Source organism: Psittacula echo, assembly GCF_963264785.1.
Source record: "Psittacula echo genome assembly, chromosome: 2".
NCBI classification, from domain to species: Eukaryota; Metazoa; Chordata; class Aves; order Psittaciformes; family Psittacidae; genus Psittacula; species Psittacula echo.
The window spans coordinates 131,308,727-131,325,531 of record NC_137737.1 but is presented as its reverse complement, the minus strand read 5'-3'; the positions used below and the strand labels follow the sequence as shown (position 1 = coordinate 131,325,531).

At 44.7% G+C, this 16,805-nt stretch overlaps 1 protein-coding gene across 1 annotated transcript in view; it reads left to right on the top strand.

The window, feature by feature from the left end:
* Positions 1-3,234: 3,234 nt before the first annotated feature.
* Positions 3,235-16,805, top strand: part of ZNF704 (zinc finger protein 704) — a gene marked incomplete at its 5' end in the record, with an annotated part of 89,917 nt that continues 76,346 nt past the window's right edge. The window contains one exon of the mRNA XM_080611795.1: positions 3,235-3,516. Coding sequence (XP_080467921.1) covers positions 3,235-3,516 — 282 coding nt within the window. The remainder of the gene's footprint in view (positions 3,517-16,805) is intronic.

Genomic DNA, 16,805 nt, shown 5'->3' with positions numbered 1-16,805 from the left:
CTAGAAGAAATTCTGGAGGGTGATATATACTTACATATAATTATCAGTAGAATTGTCTCATATGTCTTAGAGAGAGACATTTATTGTTTGGAAATACGAACTGATTGCTAAGGTTAGAGGTGAAGAAGCATCTGAAACACTTGTGCTGTGTTGGAAAGCTGTGTACACAAAGGAAGTGTGAATGTGCACATTAACTTTTAATAAGCTTGGAAATCATTGACATATAAACAGCTATTATTACAGCCAGAGCATGTACTTTCGTTAGAGGCATATTATGCTGTAGCACAATAAAGAGCTATGTCTGTTGAGTGAAGTGATACCGTATTACCCCATGTATCACATGAGTTTACTTGATGTCAGGACGTGGCTGTGGGCCAGAATTGTTCAGCAGTTCACCCCAAGAGTGCTAAGACTGTCAGGGAAAAAATGTTGACGGGTGACAGTGGATTATGGCTTGTGTTTGTCTCTTCGCTACTTGTGAATGTAAAGACACTGAGGGGAACTCTACCTAGGACTCCCTGACCATCCTTAGAAAACTTCCTCCATAATTTAACTCCTCTGGGAAGCACTGAGAGGGAAATGGGTTCAGCTTCATCTCCATTCATACTGCAAGTCAGACAGACTGGAAGAAATGGAGCAAACAGTCATTTCCATCTTTTGTGTGTATCAAATATTGTGAGAGAAGCTATTCTTACTACAGCTCCAATCTGGCTCGCCTGAGAAGTGCTAGAAATCTTCAGCCAATCTGTTGTGGAGTTGTCAACATGGGCTTCTCATTGCATTTGATAACCCAGCAGGAAGAAAAAGCATTAGCAGCTCAGATTACTGATCAAAAGTCAGTATTCCTCTCTGAACCCCTTCCCAGGATTGTCTTGCCTGTTAGTGAACTCTGGACTGCCTTTCCTCATCCCTCCTGTCCCCAAAACTCTTTTGCCACGTCTCCCTCCACCAGAATTTGGATACACTGTTCCTCAACCACCCTGTCCAACTTTTCCAAGGCTCACCTACTCTCTTGCTCTGCTTTGAGAGCTGAGGGGCTATGATCTACTGGAGATTTATGGGAGGGACAAGAGGCAGCATCCCTAAGGATGGGACAGCTTCCTGCTGGCCAGCAGGCAGGACTGGGATGTTTCACATGTCCCTAAGAACCTGCCTGAGCCTCTTTGCCTCCTGCCACCATGCTCCCAAAAGAGAGCCCAGCTAGGAGTTTCTGAAACAATTGTTGCTGAACTGACAACTGAAAGCCTGATTATTGGTTAACAGTCTCTTTTTATGTTCACCCAGCAAAACCTCAGGGCAAGAGGCGTCAAGTCAGCTGTATCTTACACAGGGTTCCTGGAACCAACGTGCTGGAAAGGCTGAATACAGAGTTCAAACAGAGGTTGAAATGTGAGCAGTGCTGGAAGTCAACAGACATGTCTGTGCAAGCCCAGCTACTCTTTATCATCACTACTTTCCACAAGAGATCCTTTGGTCTCCATTCTGTCATTTGTGGTGTTCACGCTAGAAAATACAATCCAATCCAGTGATTAGGTGCATAGAATTTCTAAGGTTGGTTCTGGTTTTGCTACAATTAAAACATGCAGAGCTTTGAAAAAGTCAAGGAGTCTCTTAATGCTTATCCCAGTATGTGGCTGATAGGAGTGGGACCTTCAGTAACAGGATTATAATCACGTATCACAGATAACTGTGAACACAGACCTCTACAGATGATCACCATTGGGTTGAAGTGATATTCAAATGACATGAAATATTTCAAATAATTTTAATACTAGGATGTATCTAAATGATTCAATTTCTATACCTTTGAGGTACAAGTCTGAGGGAACTGAGAATACCATTTAAATTCATGGCGGAATTCATGTTTAAGGCAAAACTTAAGCATAACTTCACTATCAAATTGGAAACCTTGGAAGAACAAATGAAAACAACTGGTTTGTGGGGTTGGGTTCACATGAAAAATAACTTTATTATCTCTTTAAGAATGGGTACCGTATTATCCATCATTTCTCACATAGGACGTGCTGCATGCTATATTCCAAAATGAATAAATACCGTTACTTTTCGACAGGAACAAGTTAACCCAGCTTTAGAGGTGAAGCCTAGCCTCATGCTGTTATGTGTACTTTTGGCCCATTGGCACCTCTCTCAAGTAGAATGTGTGTGGAGAAAGGCATTGAGCACTGAAAAGGGAATTACTGTCATTCACTGGTAAATAGAAAAGAATATATATGGCTCAAAAATAACATGTAAATGCAGACTTAAAGCTTATATGTAGAGGAACAGGTTAGGAAAAGCATGTGACAAACTGAAGTCTCAGTTAACTCAGGAGGCTTTAATAAATGGTATAGAAGCCGATAATTTTAAATAGTGACTGCAGTAACTTAAAACTCTGGAAACTATATTAATTTAAAAACACTTTTCAGAAAGGTATTTTAAAGCTTAAAGAGCATAAGTACTACAACTTTAACGGGAAATTATTTCCCTAGCTATTGTGGGTAGTTTTCTCCTCAACAGGGTGTTAATTGTTCTGCTTTTTCATATTGAACCTCCCTAACCCCCCAGCTCCTTCTCAGCTTTTTTCCCCAAAAGTTCTATTTCTCCCATTCATGTTTTCTGGGGAGAGGTGAAACCATTTCATGCCACCCAGGTCCTGGACACCTGCCCCCTCTCCCGCTTCCCGGCCCTCCTGCCGTTCGCGCTGACTAAACGCGGCGGGGTGCAGGAGGGGTCGCGTCGGCGAGTACGGACCTGCATCCTGCTCCCACCCAGGCCGAAGCCGGCGGTCGGCGCAGCCGGTGGCACTCCGCAGGGAAACCTGCCGGCGGCTGCGGGCGGAAGCAGTGCGGCCCCGGCGCTCCGCACAGCGCTTGGCGGAGCCGCTGCCGGCGGGAATCCAGTCCGGGTTTTGGTGCCGGGGACCGGCGGCGGCGAGGAAGGGCGAGAGGGAGCAGACCCCGTGCCGCGCCCGACAGCTGGGCCGGGAGGGCAGGCCGGCGGAGAGGAGGGCGGCTGGAGCAGGTGGGCGACCGGCAGGGCGGCCGCACTGCCACCGGGCCCGCCTCGCTGCGCAAGCGGGCCCCCATGGCCTCGCCGCGCCCGCCGCACACACCCACCGCCGCCCCCCGGTGAGCGCCGCCGCCTTCCCTGGGGCTCGGCGCTGCCGCTACCCGCAGCCGGGACTGAGCGCGACCGGAGGCGAGGCGGTTCGGGCCGGGTGGAGGAGGAGGCACCATGCAGGCGCGGCGCTTGGCCAAGCGCTCCAGCATGGGCAGCCGGCGGCTGAGCGCGGGGCCGGTCGCCGCGCAGGCGGACGCGGGCCGGATCCCCAAGCTCGAGAGCGCCTGGAGGCCGCCCCGGCGGGAGGGCTCAGCTACCGCGCTGGAGGAGGAGGACGAAGACGAGGATGTGGTGGTGGAGGTAGAGGAGGAGGAGGAGGAAGAAGAGGGCGGCCTGGGGAGCCCCCCCCCAGCGGTGACCGGACACGGCAAGGGTCTCCTCCGCGGGAGCCTCAAGGTGCGCCCCGGGGGGGTGAGGCTGGAGTGGGGCGGTAACGGCAGCCGCCCGGCCCAGCTCATCTTGGTGCCGGTAGAGGGGTCCGGGCAGGGGTGCCAGGCCGGCGGGGCAGGCCTGTTCCCTGAGACGGGGGGGGGAACGGGAGGAGGACAGACAGTCTCTGTGTCCCGCCACGGCCGGGTGACCTGTGGCTGTCCGCGGGGCTGGGAGCGGGCTGTTGGCGCTACGGTCCCCAGCGCGGCTGGGTGCTGTGGGGGGCCGGTGCGGACGGGCCTGCTCTCAACGAGTCCCAGGGGAAGCGGTGTGTGGTGCCGCCCGCGGGAAGCCGCGGCGGGCCGGCTCGGGAGCTCCAGAGCCCGGCGGGGGCTGAGGGGGAGGACTGTGAGGCCAGCTGCGCGCCTCAGTGGCGGCGTGCGTGGGGAGTCACCGGTGTCTGGAATAGTTTGAGTACCGAACATAAAGACTCCTGGGCAAAGTGAGGGGCTGCTGGGGCGGTGGAGGATGTGCAACCTGGTCGTTTGCCATGGGGGAGGTTTTCAAAACTCGAGTCGTGCCCATCGGGTCTGTGGTATACAGGGAGGGTGGCCGTGGTGAGGAGACATGGATGGGCGGCGAGTGAGAAGTTTCTGAATGCAGCAGCACTGTGCAGAGGCCCGAGTGTGATCGGGCTGGCCTCTGAGTTTGGTGCGTTTTGGAGGAACCTGCTAAGCACAGTCGCTGGCTGAGATCCTGCAGACCAGGCCTTATTTTATCATGGTGGGTTTTCTGTAATTATTTTTCTCTTGGGATAACCTGGATAGTATGGTTAAATTTGTGTGTAGGTAGGTCTGTGGAGGATTTATGTGATAGTTGTGCACTGGGTTATGGAAAATAAATGTGCATAAAAGTTTAAAGGGTGTCCATATGAATTTTATTTTCTTTTTTTTTTTTTTAATGTATATAATGATCCTTACTTAACAAGAACTAGGTTTGTTCAGCCTTGAGAAAAGAAGGGAGACCTTATCACCATGTTCCAGTTTTTAAAGGGTGGCTACAAAGAAGAGACTTCTTTTTTTACAAGGGGTCACATAGAAAAGATGGGTAATGGGCACAGGTTACTCCTGGGGACATTCTGGCTGGGCACAGGAGGAAAATTTTTAACAATGAGAACAACCAACCAATGGAATAACCCCCCAGGGAAGTGGTGGGTTTGCCAGCACTGGACACTTTTAAGATTCAGCTGGGTAGGGAACTGGGACATCTAGTCTAGGTCATGCTTTGCCTAGACAGGTTGGACCAGATGATCCTTGTGGTCCCTTTCAACCTGGTATTCTATGATTCCTTGGTTCTATGAAGAGATCAGGGTTGGCCTAGTAGTACTGCTGTCTCGTAGAAAGGAAATCTCATAAAAAGAAAAAAAAAACAAAACCAAACAAAACTGAAACCAAACAACCAACAGAAAAATCCCTAAAGTAAAGCAGCAGCAGAAGTACAGGTTATCCCCATATTGCTTCAGAGCAAGTCTGTTATGGCAGTGGCAGGATAAATTTGCCCCAGTTGGGTTGCTGTAACCTGTGCGTGTAGCTCTTCAGTGAGTCTGTCTGTGAAAGGCCATGAGATGTGGTTATGATCTGGCTGTGTCAAATGATCCGTGCTGAGGCCTGACAGGCTGGGACAATTTCGTTACCCCAAAACCTTTTGACACTTTACTGGTAGCCTAAGGATGAAGGGCACCATAATGAGCTTCTCGTTCCATCAGTCTTCCCATGGCATGGAAACTCTAGGTGGTAAAGGAGGCTTAGAGAAACTTCCCATGTGTACCTCATAGGAAAAAAGTATGAAATTATCAAATGGAGCACAATAATCTGAAATATCATCTGGATTACATTGGTATAATCTGCATTTAACATGGGTTATCGGAGTGTACTGTTCTCTTTGTCAGCCCTCAACATGACTTTGAAGAGTTTTTTTTTTATATATATATATATATATATACACATATATCTCGCCACTGCTATAACAAACTTTTTCTGAAGCAGTACGGGGATAACTTGTACTTTCACTACTACTTTACTGTCAGGATTTTTCTGTTTGTTGTTTGGTTTCAGTTTTGTTTGGTTTTGGGTTTTTTTTCCCTTTTTATGAGATTACAGGGAAGACCCCAATGGGAGCATGGCAGTACTACTAGGCCAACCCTGATCTCTGTTAATACTTATATTAAAGGTTGCTGGTATTTCTGCTTTGCACTTAAGACTATATGTGCATATAAGAACATCGTGCTTGCATGTATTTACTTCCCTGGACAGTGAATCTGCCTCATAGATGAGTAATGTATATTAAGATACTTCTAGTATACCTAATAAACTCTCAAGTCATCTTTGGTTAACAGGTGCAGGTATTTACCCTCTTTAGGTGAATATTTCTAATCATCATGACCTGCTTGGGTTTTGTTTTCACTGTGTATACTTTTGAGTACTATAAAATAAGAAAACTGTTAAAATTTAATATTTTAAAGAAATTGTCTTTGGTTTCTGTACATTTCTCTAGGGGTTGTTAGGATTCCTGCCAAATGGAGAACTGGCATGGGGTTAGCAGCGTTTGACTCCTGTGCCTGGCCTTCCGAGTTGGGATCTGGGTGCAAAGGGAAATGACAGAATGTTCACTGCTGAGAGAGGACATAAATGATTGCAGCATTCAGTACCCTTCAGAACAAGAGACGTCCTGAAAAGCTTCAGAACTTAATCACACTTGAAAGCAATATGGTCTGGGTGCTGGTTTTGCAGTATACGCTATCCAGATAATGCAATTAAAAACCAGCACACAATGATTTGGGGTATGGTATTGATACAGGTGCTGCACACATGAACTAAATGTCTGTGCCCTTGGGTGAAATAGAATTTTAAAGCTGGAGGTTTCATGGGCTCCTCACAAAGTCACTTCCATGAAGCGCCCATATGTGGATGAATGCATCATAGGGTCTGCAAGGGAATTAATATTTTTTTAAAGTACCTGACAATAGTTAAGATGAAGAAAGTACCAGCACCATCAGGTCACAGCTGTGTTGCCTCCACCAGAAAGAAGTCCATGGTGTGGTTACACTGCTGGTAGTCTGTTTTTGACCCTCACTTTAAGGCATGGGGAGTAGAGAGGAAGAAGTACTTTATAAAGACAAATCTTATTTCTCCAATATCTAAAGTCTTGGAAGAAGAAAACAGATACGACATGAAAGTGGGTGAGAGAAACTGCTGGTCATGGGCAAGATACAAAAATTGCTTCTTCGTATTGCTGTAAACACATAGATGTCCAGGTGGAGGACAGTGGAGAAAACTTTGGTTGCTCTCCTTCCCCCTGCTATTCTAACATGATGCTGGAAGAAGCATGAGCATGCTGTGCGTAGCTGGTGGGCAGTGGCAGAAGATAGCCAGAGTCTTTCAGAGCCTGTAAAGCCTTGTTGAGATGTACTGGGATTTCTTACTGTGTCAGATACTAATTCATTCATCTGCATAGGGAAACAAATAACACTAACGTGCTGATTATACAGACTTATTTTGCACATGAAACTCTATCTGTGCAACCCATATTGCTGCTTTAGCTACAGCTAGATTTCCAGCCATTTGAAATTATATGAAAAAGAGTAAATAGCCTAATTACCAGTACTTAGTCTGGAAACGTGGATTAATTTGCAGTCCTGTTTATTTCATCTTTTGTATGGAGCTTGATTTAGATACCACAAGCAGCCACATTAGTACCGTGCTGGGGTTAATTCATTCCATGGAAACTGCTGTGTTTGATGATATGGAGAGAAGGTTTTGAAGTAGGGTCCATCAGTGATCTGCCATGCTGAGTTTATCTGGTACTTATAAGCAAACCCCAGTGCAAGAAGCAGAACTACACCAATTTGCCTGTAAACTGCTGGAGCGCTGTGATTGAGGATTTGGGCTGGTAATGGCACGGGCTTGTGATAACTTGCTAGCATGTTGCAGTGTTTGCTCTACTGTTATAAATAGTAAAGGAATTAGTGCTTTCTTCTGTTTAGCCCAGGTGAGCTGCCACTTTATGTCTCGTGCAGTTGCTGTCTGCAGGTTCAGAGTATGGATGCAGGATGTTTCTAACCTAGCTGACTATGGGGACTACTCCTGATCCTCAGGCATTATGTTGCCATTGTCTCTGCTCTTACCTTACTATATGCACCCATGAAATTACCCATTCCAGATATTGGCTTGTGTGTGAGCATTTCTTGGTAGTTCAGAAGGATGAATTTCCTGCAAATGGGTTTGTTCCTGCATATATGCAGCTCCCAGAATCATGGGAAATTAGCAGATGAAGAGTCTGGAAACTAAAGGCTCAGAGAGCTGTGCTGCGATGCAGGAGGAATATGAAAGCCCAAGCTGCATAAGCAAGATGTCAACTTCATGAACATTGGGCTCAGTTTTGCCCACCTTGCTAAGAGGAATTTGCAACAAGTACAAAGTACAGAGCACATGCAAATCTGTGCCAGAGGTTTTAGAAGGGGGTGGTAGGTACTGGTAGGAGTCTAGGTTAATCCAGGAGAAAATATGCTTTTGGACATTTTTGTGGTTTGGTTTGTTTTGGGTTGGATTTTTTTTTTTTTTTTTTTTATAAGATAGAGACATCTGTGTAATATATAGGATGTAGAAGAATTGTCAAGGTTTGTCTGGCAGAAATCAGTTGCCTATTACTTTACATGAGTTGCTTGGCTGGAATGAATTCACTCTGCTCCTTTGCTCTTTTTCTCTGCATCCTAAAGCCAGGTGTGAATTCATTGTTGGCCTTTCAATCAGACTTTCAGCTTCAGCTTTGCTGTTTAAGTGGACTATAGATTCATCTTGGACAAAAAATACCTTTTGGTTTTCGCTTGATTATCAAAGTGCTATTTAGTTTAGCTTGTGTGTGTGTGTGCAAATACATTTTAACAGGCAACTTGCAAAATGCAAACTTCAAGTACCAGGTTTGCTTAGTGGTAGAGAGATCTCTACGGCACATTAGGATCTTGCATGCTAACCTAAGAGTAAACTGAAATGTTCTCTCTCAGAGCAGTTGATGTCATCTACCTGGACTTCTGCAGAGCGTTCGACACTGTCCCACATGACATCCTTGTCTCTAAATTGGAGAGACATCAATTTGATGGGTGGACCACTTGGTGGATAAAGAACTGGCTGGATGGCTGCACGCAAAGAGTTGTGGTCAATGGCTCAATGTCCAGCTGCAGACCAGTAACGAGTGGTGTCCCTCAGGGATCGCTGTTGGGACCGGTCTTGTTCAACATCTTTGTCGGTGACATGGACAGTGGGATTGAGTGCGCCCTCAGCAAGTTTGCCGATGACACCAAGCTGTGTGGTTCAGTTGATACGCCGGAGGGAAGGGATGCCATCCAGAGGGACCTCGACACACTTGTGAGGTGGGCTGATGCCAACCTGATGAAGTTTAACCATGCCAAGTGCAAGGTCCTACACCTGGGTCTGAGCAATCCCAGGCACGGCTACAGGTTGGACAGAGAAGAGATTCAGAGCAGCCCTGTGGAGACGGACTTGGGGGTGTTGGTCGATGAAAAAATGAACATGAGCCGGCTTCAGTGTGCGCTCGCAGCCCAGAAAGCCAACCGTATCCTGGGCTGCATCAAGAGGAGTGTGACCAGCAGGTCGAAGGAGGTGATCCTGCCCCTCTACTCTGCACTCGGGAGACCTCACTTGGAGTATTGTGTGCAGTTCTGGTGTCCTCAACATAAAAAGGACATGGAACTGTTGGAACAAGTCCAGAGGAGGGCCACGAGGACGATCAGGGGCTGGAGCACCTCCCGTATGAAGATAGGCTGAGAAGGTTGGGGCTGTTCAGCCTGGAGAAGAGAAGGCTGCGTGGAGACCTCATAGCAGCCTTCTAGTATCTGAAAGGGGCCTACAAGGATGCTGGGGAGGGACTCTTCATCAGGGACTGTAGTGACAGGACAAGGGGTAACGGGTTCAAACTTAAACAGGGGAAGTTTAGATTGGATATAAGGAAGAAATTCTTTACTGTTTGTGTGGTGAGGCATGGGAATGGGTTGCCCAGGGAAGCTGTGAATGCTCCATCCCTGGTAGTGTTCAAGGACGGGTTGGATGAGGCCTTGGGTGGCATGGTTTAGTGTGAGGTGTCCCTGCCCCTGGCAGGGGGGTTGGAACTAGATGATCTTAAGGTCCTTTCCAACCCTAACTATTCTATGATTCTATGATTTTTATAAATACTGCTAGTTATTAGAACACCAGCACTCATGTTCTCGTCTTGGATCCTGTTAGTCTAGGCTGTGTACAAATTCAGAGCAAGCAAGATCTTGCTCTACTCTGTTCTGCAAATTTGAAGAGTAACACAAGAGATAAATGGATACTGGTGGACTCTGGGGAACAACTAAAGGGGGAGGCAAGAGAGGTAGATGAATACCAGCAGTTTAGCCATGTTTTTGTAAGTAGATAAACTGAATTAATTTTTAAATTTCGGACTTCGTTTCTTATAGACCTTGAGTGAAAACCTGGCTGGTGGAGTTCTTGTGGAAACTGCACAACTAGACTTGGGATTTCTTTTTTCTCATTAAAAATTAAAAATTTGATATGTAGTGTGGATTACTGGGGGTAGAGCTGAGAGTCTTGGGCTTGCAAGATGTTTTTTTTTCCTAACTGTCCCATAATAAAGAATGAATGGGAGTAATTTGCTGAGGATCTTTGATGTAATTTGTTGTTGTTGTTTGTTAGACACAGAGCAAACATAACCACTTTTCCCTTAAAAGGAATTGTATTACAAAACTGTAACTATGTGAGAATAAAAAAGTGCAGTGTAGCCATGAACAGTTTTGATCCTTATTTGCTAGACTATTTTCAGTCTAGAATGAGTTCAGTTGAGAATGGTCGGTTGGCTGCCTTCAGATACGCAGTCTGTGCTGGTGAGTGGAGATGTGCTGCTCAGTCTTTATCACAGAATGGTTGAGGTGAGAAGGGACCTCTGGGTGTTACCTGGTCTAGCCCTCCCACTCAAGCAGGACCACCAAGAGCCAGTGCACAGGAACATGTCCACTTGGTTTTGGAATATTTCCAAGGATGGAGACTCCACAACCTGAGCCAGTGCTCGGTCACCCTCACAGTGAGAAAGTGTTTCCTGATGTTCAGAGGGAACCTCCTGTGTTTCGTTGTGTGTCCATTGCCTCTGGTCCTCTCACTGGGCACCACTGAGAACTCAGTCCTGTCTTCTTTGTACCCTCCCTTCAGGTATTTATAAACATTTGAAAGATCCTGCTGAGCTGCCTTTTCTCCAGGCTGAACAGTCCCAGCTCACTCAATCTCTTCTCATAGGATTGACGTTTCAGCCCTTTCATCATCCTGGTGGCCCTTTACTGGCCTCTCTCCAGTATGTCCCTGTCTCTCCTGTGTTGGGATCCCAGTACTGGATGCAGCACTCCAGGTGTGGCCTCACTAGTGCTGAGCAGAATCACCTCCCTCCACTTCCTGTCAGTAGTTTTGTCTGGTGCAGCACAGGTCACCATTCACCTTCTTGCTACAAGTGCAAATTGCTGGCTCAAGTTCAACTTGGTATCTACTAGGACCTCAGGGCCTTTTCTGCAAAACTGCTTTCCAACTGAGTGGTCCCTAGCATATACTGGTGCCTAGGATTGTTCCTCCCCAGGTACAGGACTTTACATTTCTACTTGTTGAACTTTATGAGGTTCATGTTGGCTCTTTTCTCTTACCTGTCAAGGCTTCTCTTGATGGCAGTGTGACTGTCTGGTGTATCAGTCACTCCTCCCAGTTTTGTGTCATCTGCAGACTTGCTGAGGATGCACTCTTCCTCATCATCCAGATCAGTAACAAAGATTTTGAACGGGTCTGAATGCGATATTGACTCTTGGGGTATACTACCATTTACCACTTTGTGCTGCTGATCAGCACCCTCTTGGCCTGTCCATTCAGCCAGATTCCAACCTATTTCACTGCCTGCTTATTCAGTCCATACATCAACACCTGATAAATAAAAATGTTTTGGAAGATGGCATCAAAAGCCGTTCTGAAGTCTAGATAGAAAATATCCACTGCTCTCCCTTCATCTACCAGGCCAGTCATTTTGTCCTAGAAGTTCATCAGGCTGGCCAAGCATGAGTTCCCCTTGGTGAAGCCATGCTGACTACTCACAATGCTTTTCTTGTCCTCCATGTGCCTGGAAATGGTGTGTTGGATTAGCAGCTCAGTCATGTTCCTGGGAATCAAGGTGAGGCTGACCAGCCTGTAGATCCCTGGGCCCTCCTTGAAGATAGAAGTGACATTGTTTTGCATCTGAAAACTAAGTATTGAGAAAGTGCTTTCATGATCTGATAATTAACATTTGTAATGTGTCTTATGACAAGTGCGGACGAACAGATCATCTGTGCCTTTTCTGACCCTGTGCTCTTCCAACCTCGCTTTTGACCCAAGGTTACAGAGAAGCCTAACAGTCCTGTAGATCAGCTTTGAACTCTTGAGTCCTACTCTGTGTTTTGCTAGTGCTAGATTAGCAATTTCAGTGGTATGAGAGCACCAAAGAGATCTTAGCAGACTGGGGGGATACATCTGTGCCTGAAGCTGCGCCACTTGACCGTCTCAAAGGTGGGAGCTTTGCTACTTGGGCATGCACTGGTCCTTGTTGGTGTCTGCTCTGTAAACACTGCTGTAGGTTGAGCAATGATGCTTTTTTATATTATTTGTTTTTCCCCCAGAATGAGAGTAGTTTATAGTAGGCTTTATAATACTTCCAAGTGACTTATTGAATTGCTTATTTCTAAAAATGACGAGCAGCTTGACTATTCCTGCTGCTTGAGGCCAGCCCAAAGACTACAGAAGGGTGGTAGGCTAAGAGAGAAACTCTTATTAGTGTTTTTGTTTATTTGCTGAAATTGAACAGGAAATACAGAGTGGGTAAAAAGAGCTCCTATGGTGACTAGCTTCAATTTCATGAACTTGTGCTGCTGTTTTTCACTGTAGTATGTTACCAAACAGAGCATGTAGGAATTTAATGTTATTGCTGTTGCTGAACAATCTGTGATGGGATCACTTTCACTGTTCTGGCACCTTGCCAAACTTTCCAAAATGATGATTGCCTTGACATTTGTCTCATTGTATTAAAAAGCACATGTGTGGGTGGTATTTGTTGTTTGACAACAAAACTAATGAAGACAGGAAACTGAACAACTTCTGTTGCCTGAACTTCGCATAAAAATACAGATCTTTTTATTGATGCTTTTGCAAAACATAAAGAATCAGATTTCCATGAAATCCTGGTGCATCTGGAGTTGTAGTGCTCCTCTGGCTTACAGAGCTGTATAGAAAAAGCAGAAAAATAAGAAACAGCGGGAAACACTTGCAGCAAAGAGTCTGTAGAACCTGTAACTTCAATAAGGTGACTCAAGGAAGGGCTTGTCAATCATCTTAATAATGCAGAGGAAAAGATGGGATATCACAGCTAAGGCATGCATAGAGAGGAAAAGGAAGTCAAGAAAAGGAGGAAGCCTTCCTCCTTTGGAGGACAGCAGCCATTTGGTTGTTCGGGTTCTTTGTGAAGGCTCTTCTGCCATGCAATGTGGTTTCATCCCTATAGTAGTTTAATAGAGGGCTGGTTTCTGGAGTGGCTGAGGAGGGAGAGATCAAGTTTGGCCTCTGCAGGTTTCTGCTAGTGTTACTCCATTGCTTCCAGGGATAAGAAGATGAAACTCTGTGGTATTACTCTGCTTAGTCAGATCCCAAAATAAACTCTTTTTTTTGGCATCTCTCCCACTCTGAACAGGAAAACTGCTAAATGTTTTTGTCTGGAGCCAAACATAGACTTGGGAGAATCTCATGTCTGAGTGCAATTCTCCTTGCTTGTTCATGTGCTCTGAAGTACCATGCTTTCTGCTTCCAGGCTTGGAATCAATTAGAGGAGATAAGGATGTGCGCTTAATTCTGATCTTGTAATAGTTTCTTCAGGCTCTCAGCTTCAGGGATCAGCACTGCCCCTCTAAGCTGTCATTCACAGTGCCTATTTAATTCCAAAGTTACAACAGTTGGATACATCCGTGAACTACCTTGAAATCCAATCATGAAAAAGAAAACAAAAACAAATGAAAAAGAGAGAAGTCTCTTTATTCCCAGGATGTTAAGGTCTACATTTCAATAACCTTTTAAGAGATGTAGGATATGCAGCATCTCATCTCAGCTGTCTGCTTCCAAAGTCAGACAATTGCTTCTGACCTTAGAAATCTCACACCAATCTGTACCTTATTTGCAAGAAGTCTTGAAAGTAAAGCTAATTTGTTTTTCTTTTCACGAGACATACTCCACTATATATCTCTATCTAGGCAGAGGAAGAGGGCTTTCAAATGCAGATGAACTGATTGTTTCTTACTGAGGAACAGTGAGTCAGCATTTCCAAAATTTTCTTCAAAGTGTGGGGAGTTCCCCACTGCCTCTTGCATGGTCTCTTTCTGGGAGCTCTGCTTGCTTGATGCTGAATAAGATGATAGAAGTGATGGTATTTCTCTGGTCTGCTTTGAAGTGCTGCTGTCCTTACTGTTCCCAACCCCCCGAGCAAATGAAAAGAGAAACAAGTAGATCTTCAGCAATGAACTCAAAATAATAAAAATGAAAGATGTTTTATTTGCACATGAAATTGGTAAATAAAGACCAGACTGATTTTTCTGTTTGTTTGATACATCCATGAGATAGTCTATGCACAAGGACAGTACAGTAGAACACCTGATTTGATGGCACTTACTAATTACAGCTTGTAATTACAACCAGTAACGTAATAGAAATAGGAACAAAAAAGTTTGTTTGAACTTCCCTGCTACCCTGCATTAGCATGCTTGGTTTTGTCTCCAGTTCCAGATTTTTTAAGTTTTCCCAGAGGTGGCCTGCAAACTCCAGGTGTATCTTCCTCTTCTTCTGGCCTTCAGTGCTTCTTGTTCAGCCCAGGGCACATTTCCAGTCCCTTTCATGTCCTGTGCATGGCCTCGGCTAGCCTCAGTGGCACTGGGCATGCCTCACACTGCTTTTGCAGCAGGAGAGGTGAGGGGAGCCACCTGCCTGGCAGTTCCCTTCCTGCTTGCACAGGCAGGCACGTAGGTCGCTGCAAGATAATTGGTTTAGTTCATTCTAAGCTCACTGTTTGTGAAACCAGTAGTTGGGAAGGCAATTATGGGTGCCTGTTCCTGGCCAGCAAAGCCCTTTTTAGCCTGGTGGAGTACCTGAGCTCTTGATGGTGAGCATGTTTAGAAAACCTTGAAGTACAGCAACAGGACTGCTAAATGAAAAATGAACCCGGTTTCTTGCAACTATGAACCTCCACTTTTCTCCTGTTTAAGGCTTTCGAAGACAGCTTCTTAATTTTTATGTTTCTAGGCAGTGTGTTTCTCAGGAGCTTGTCTTATTTAGGAAAAGGAAAACAGGGCTGAAAGACTTCTGCTGAGATTATTACAGAGATGCCATGACTGTGGGCTGTGGGCTGTCGTCCAGTTGAACTCAGCTAGCTGTGTTTGCCAAGCAGTGACTGGAAGTTATCCACTTGCATGTGCAGCATATGCAGAACACAGAACAAGGAGTTATTTCTGTGAGACTTAAACTTATTTGAAGCAAATTTTGAAGATGCACACATTCAATAAGTAATATTAATATTTTTAATTACTACTAATTGGTGTCTGATTATCTTAGAAGTCATGTCATGTACTTTTCTGCAAGGAACTTGCTATGGGTGTGTATGGTATGGGAAAGGAAGTTGCCATAACTTTCGCATCTTCATCCCTTCATGTTCATGTTTTAGAGAGAGAAAGGCTCAAATATCTCCGAATCATTTTTGTTTAGACTCTACAACAGTGTATGGGAAGGAATATAGCTTCCCAGTGTTCCTCACTGTCTCCCCCTGTAATCTCAGTAGCACCTCTCTGTCCAGTTTTAATAACACATATGCTTCTTGTGCCAGTTAGTGCAGAATTTCAGATGTCACAAGTTGGTAATTGTTTTATTTGGTATTCAACAGGTATCTCTATGGGTACTGAATTTCACATGTGGGACTGAAAGTTTCTGCATTCATCTGGATAGATGCTGTATATTTCAGTAGCACCTTAGGCTGGTACTGAGGCACACGGTTTTTGGAGATAAGTTGTATTTAGCTGCATAAACACTGGCATACACCTGATGATGAAAAGGGTTGAAGTTTCTAGCTGACTCCAGTTCTTGGTGCCTTACACAGTATTGTCGATCCAGGCAACATGAATGTTTAAATTTGTATTTTAATAACTAGAAAATATATTCTATGGGTGGTTTTTTATATTCAGTCAAATGGTGAAGATAGGGACTTTGTCCTAGCCTGGTTGAAAATAAATGCTACATTACTGTACATTAGTGCATACTATACATTATAAAGAAGTCTTCCAATGATCTTAAAATGCATTATCTTCCATATTGTTAGACAGCAGCAGTTTACAAATGCTTGGAGTGATTAGATTGACATGGTTTATGTGTAATGAGCAACTGCCGGTGAAGCGAGTAATTAAATGCAAAGTATACTCGAAAATGTAATAATACATTGAAATTCAGGGCAGATTATTTCCAAGCATCATTATGAGAATCTGTCTTATCTCTTTGTATTCCAGTATGAATAGAGATTTCTGGCAAAATGGAAATTCAGTGCATTCTTTCCTTCCAGTGAGGATGCCGTTTTGGGATGGCAAAAATTAGAGCCTTTTTACAGAAAAAAAGCTCAGTTACGGGAACTTGACCTGGAAATGCTGTATAAAGTAGTAAGAATAAACAAAAATATTTGTCCATCTGTGGATTTAATTTAAATATTTTTTACTTGCTTGATGTTATCTTGGTAATAAGTTCAGTCTTTCTCATTGCTGCTTGTCATATTTTGCTGTGAACTTTACTCCTGATTTCTTTCTTGTTCAGAAACGTGGCTTATCCCTGTCCCAAGAGCATAGCCTAGCTGTTCAGGCTGTCCTGAAAAGAGCCTTGCAGTTATTAAGCTCTTGTTTTGGCTGAACATTTAAAATGTGTATCATGTTAAATATACACATTTAATTATTGTTTTACATTAATACACTAGGCTGGAATATATTGATTCCTTCTTTTGCTTCTTCTTTTTTTTTTTTTGAGCTGTGTGTTTGTTCTGTAGTGGATAAAAATATTGCAAAAGCCTTGTTTAAAAAGAAAAAAAAAAAAAATCCTGTGACTTTTGTTTTCTTAACAGATGGAAGGTTTATTGGCAGTCCCTAACATTTAGCATGCTTACATCTATTTCAGAAAACGGAAAGAGTTGGTCAC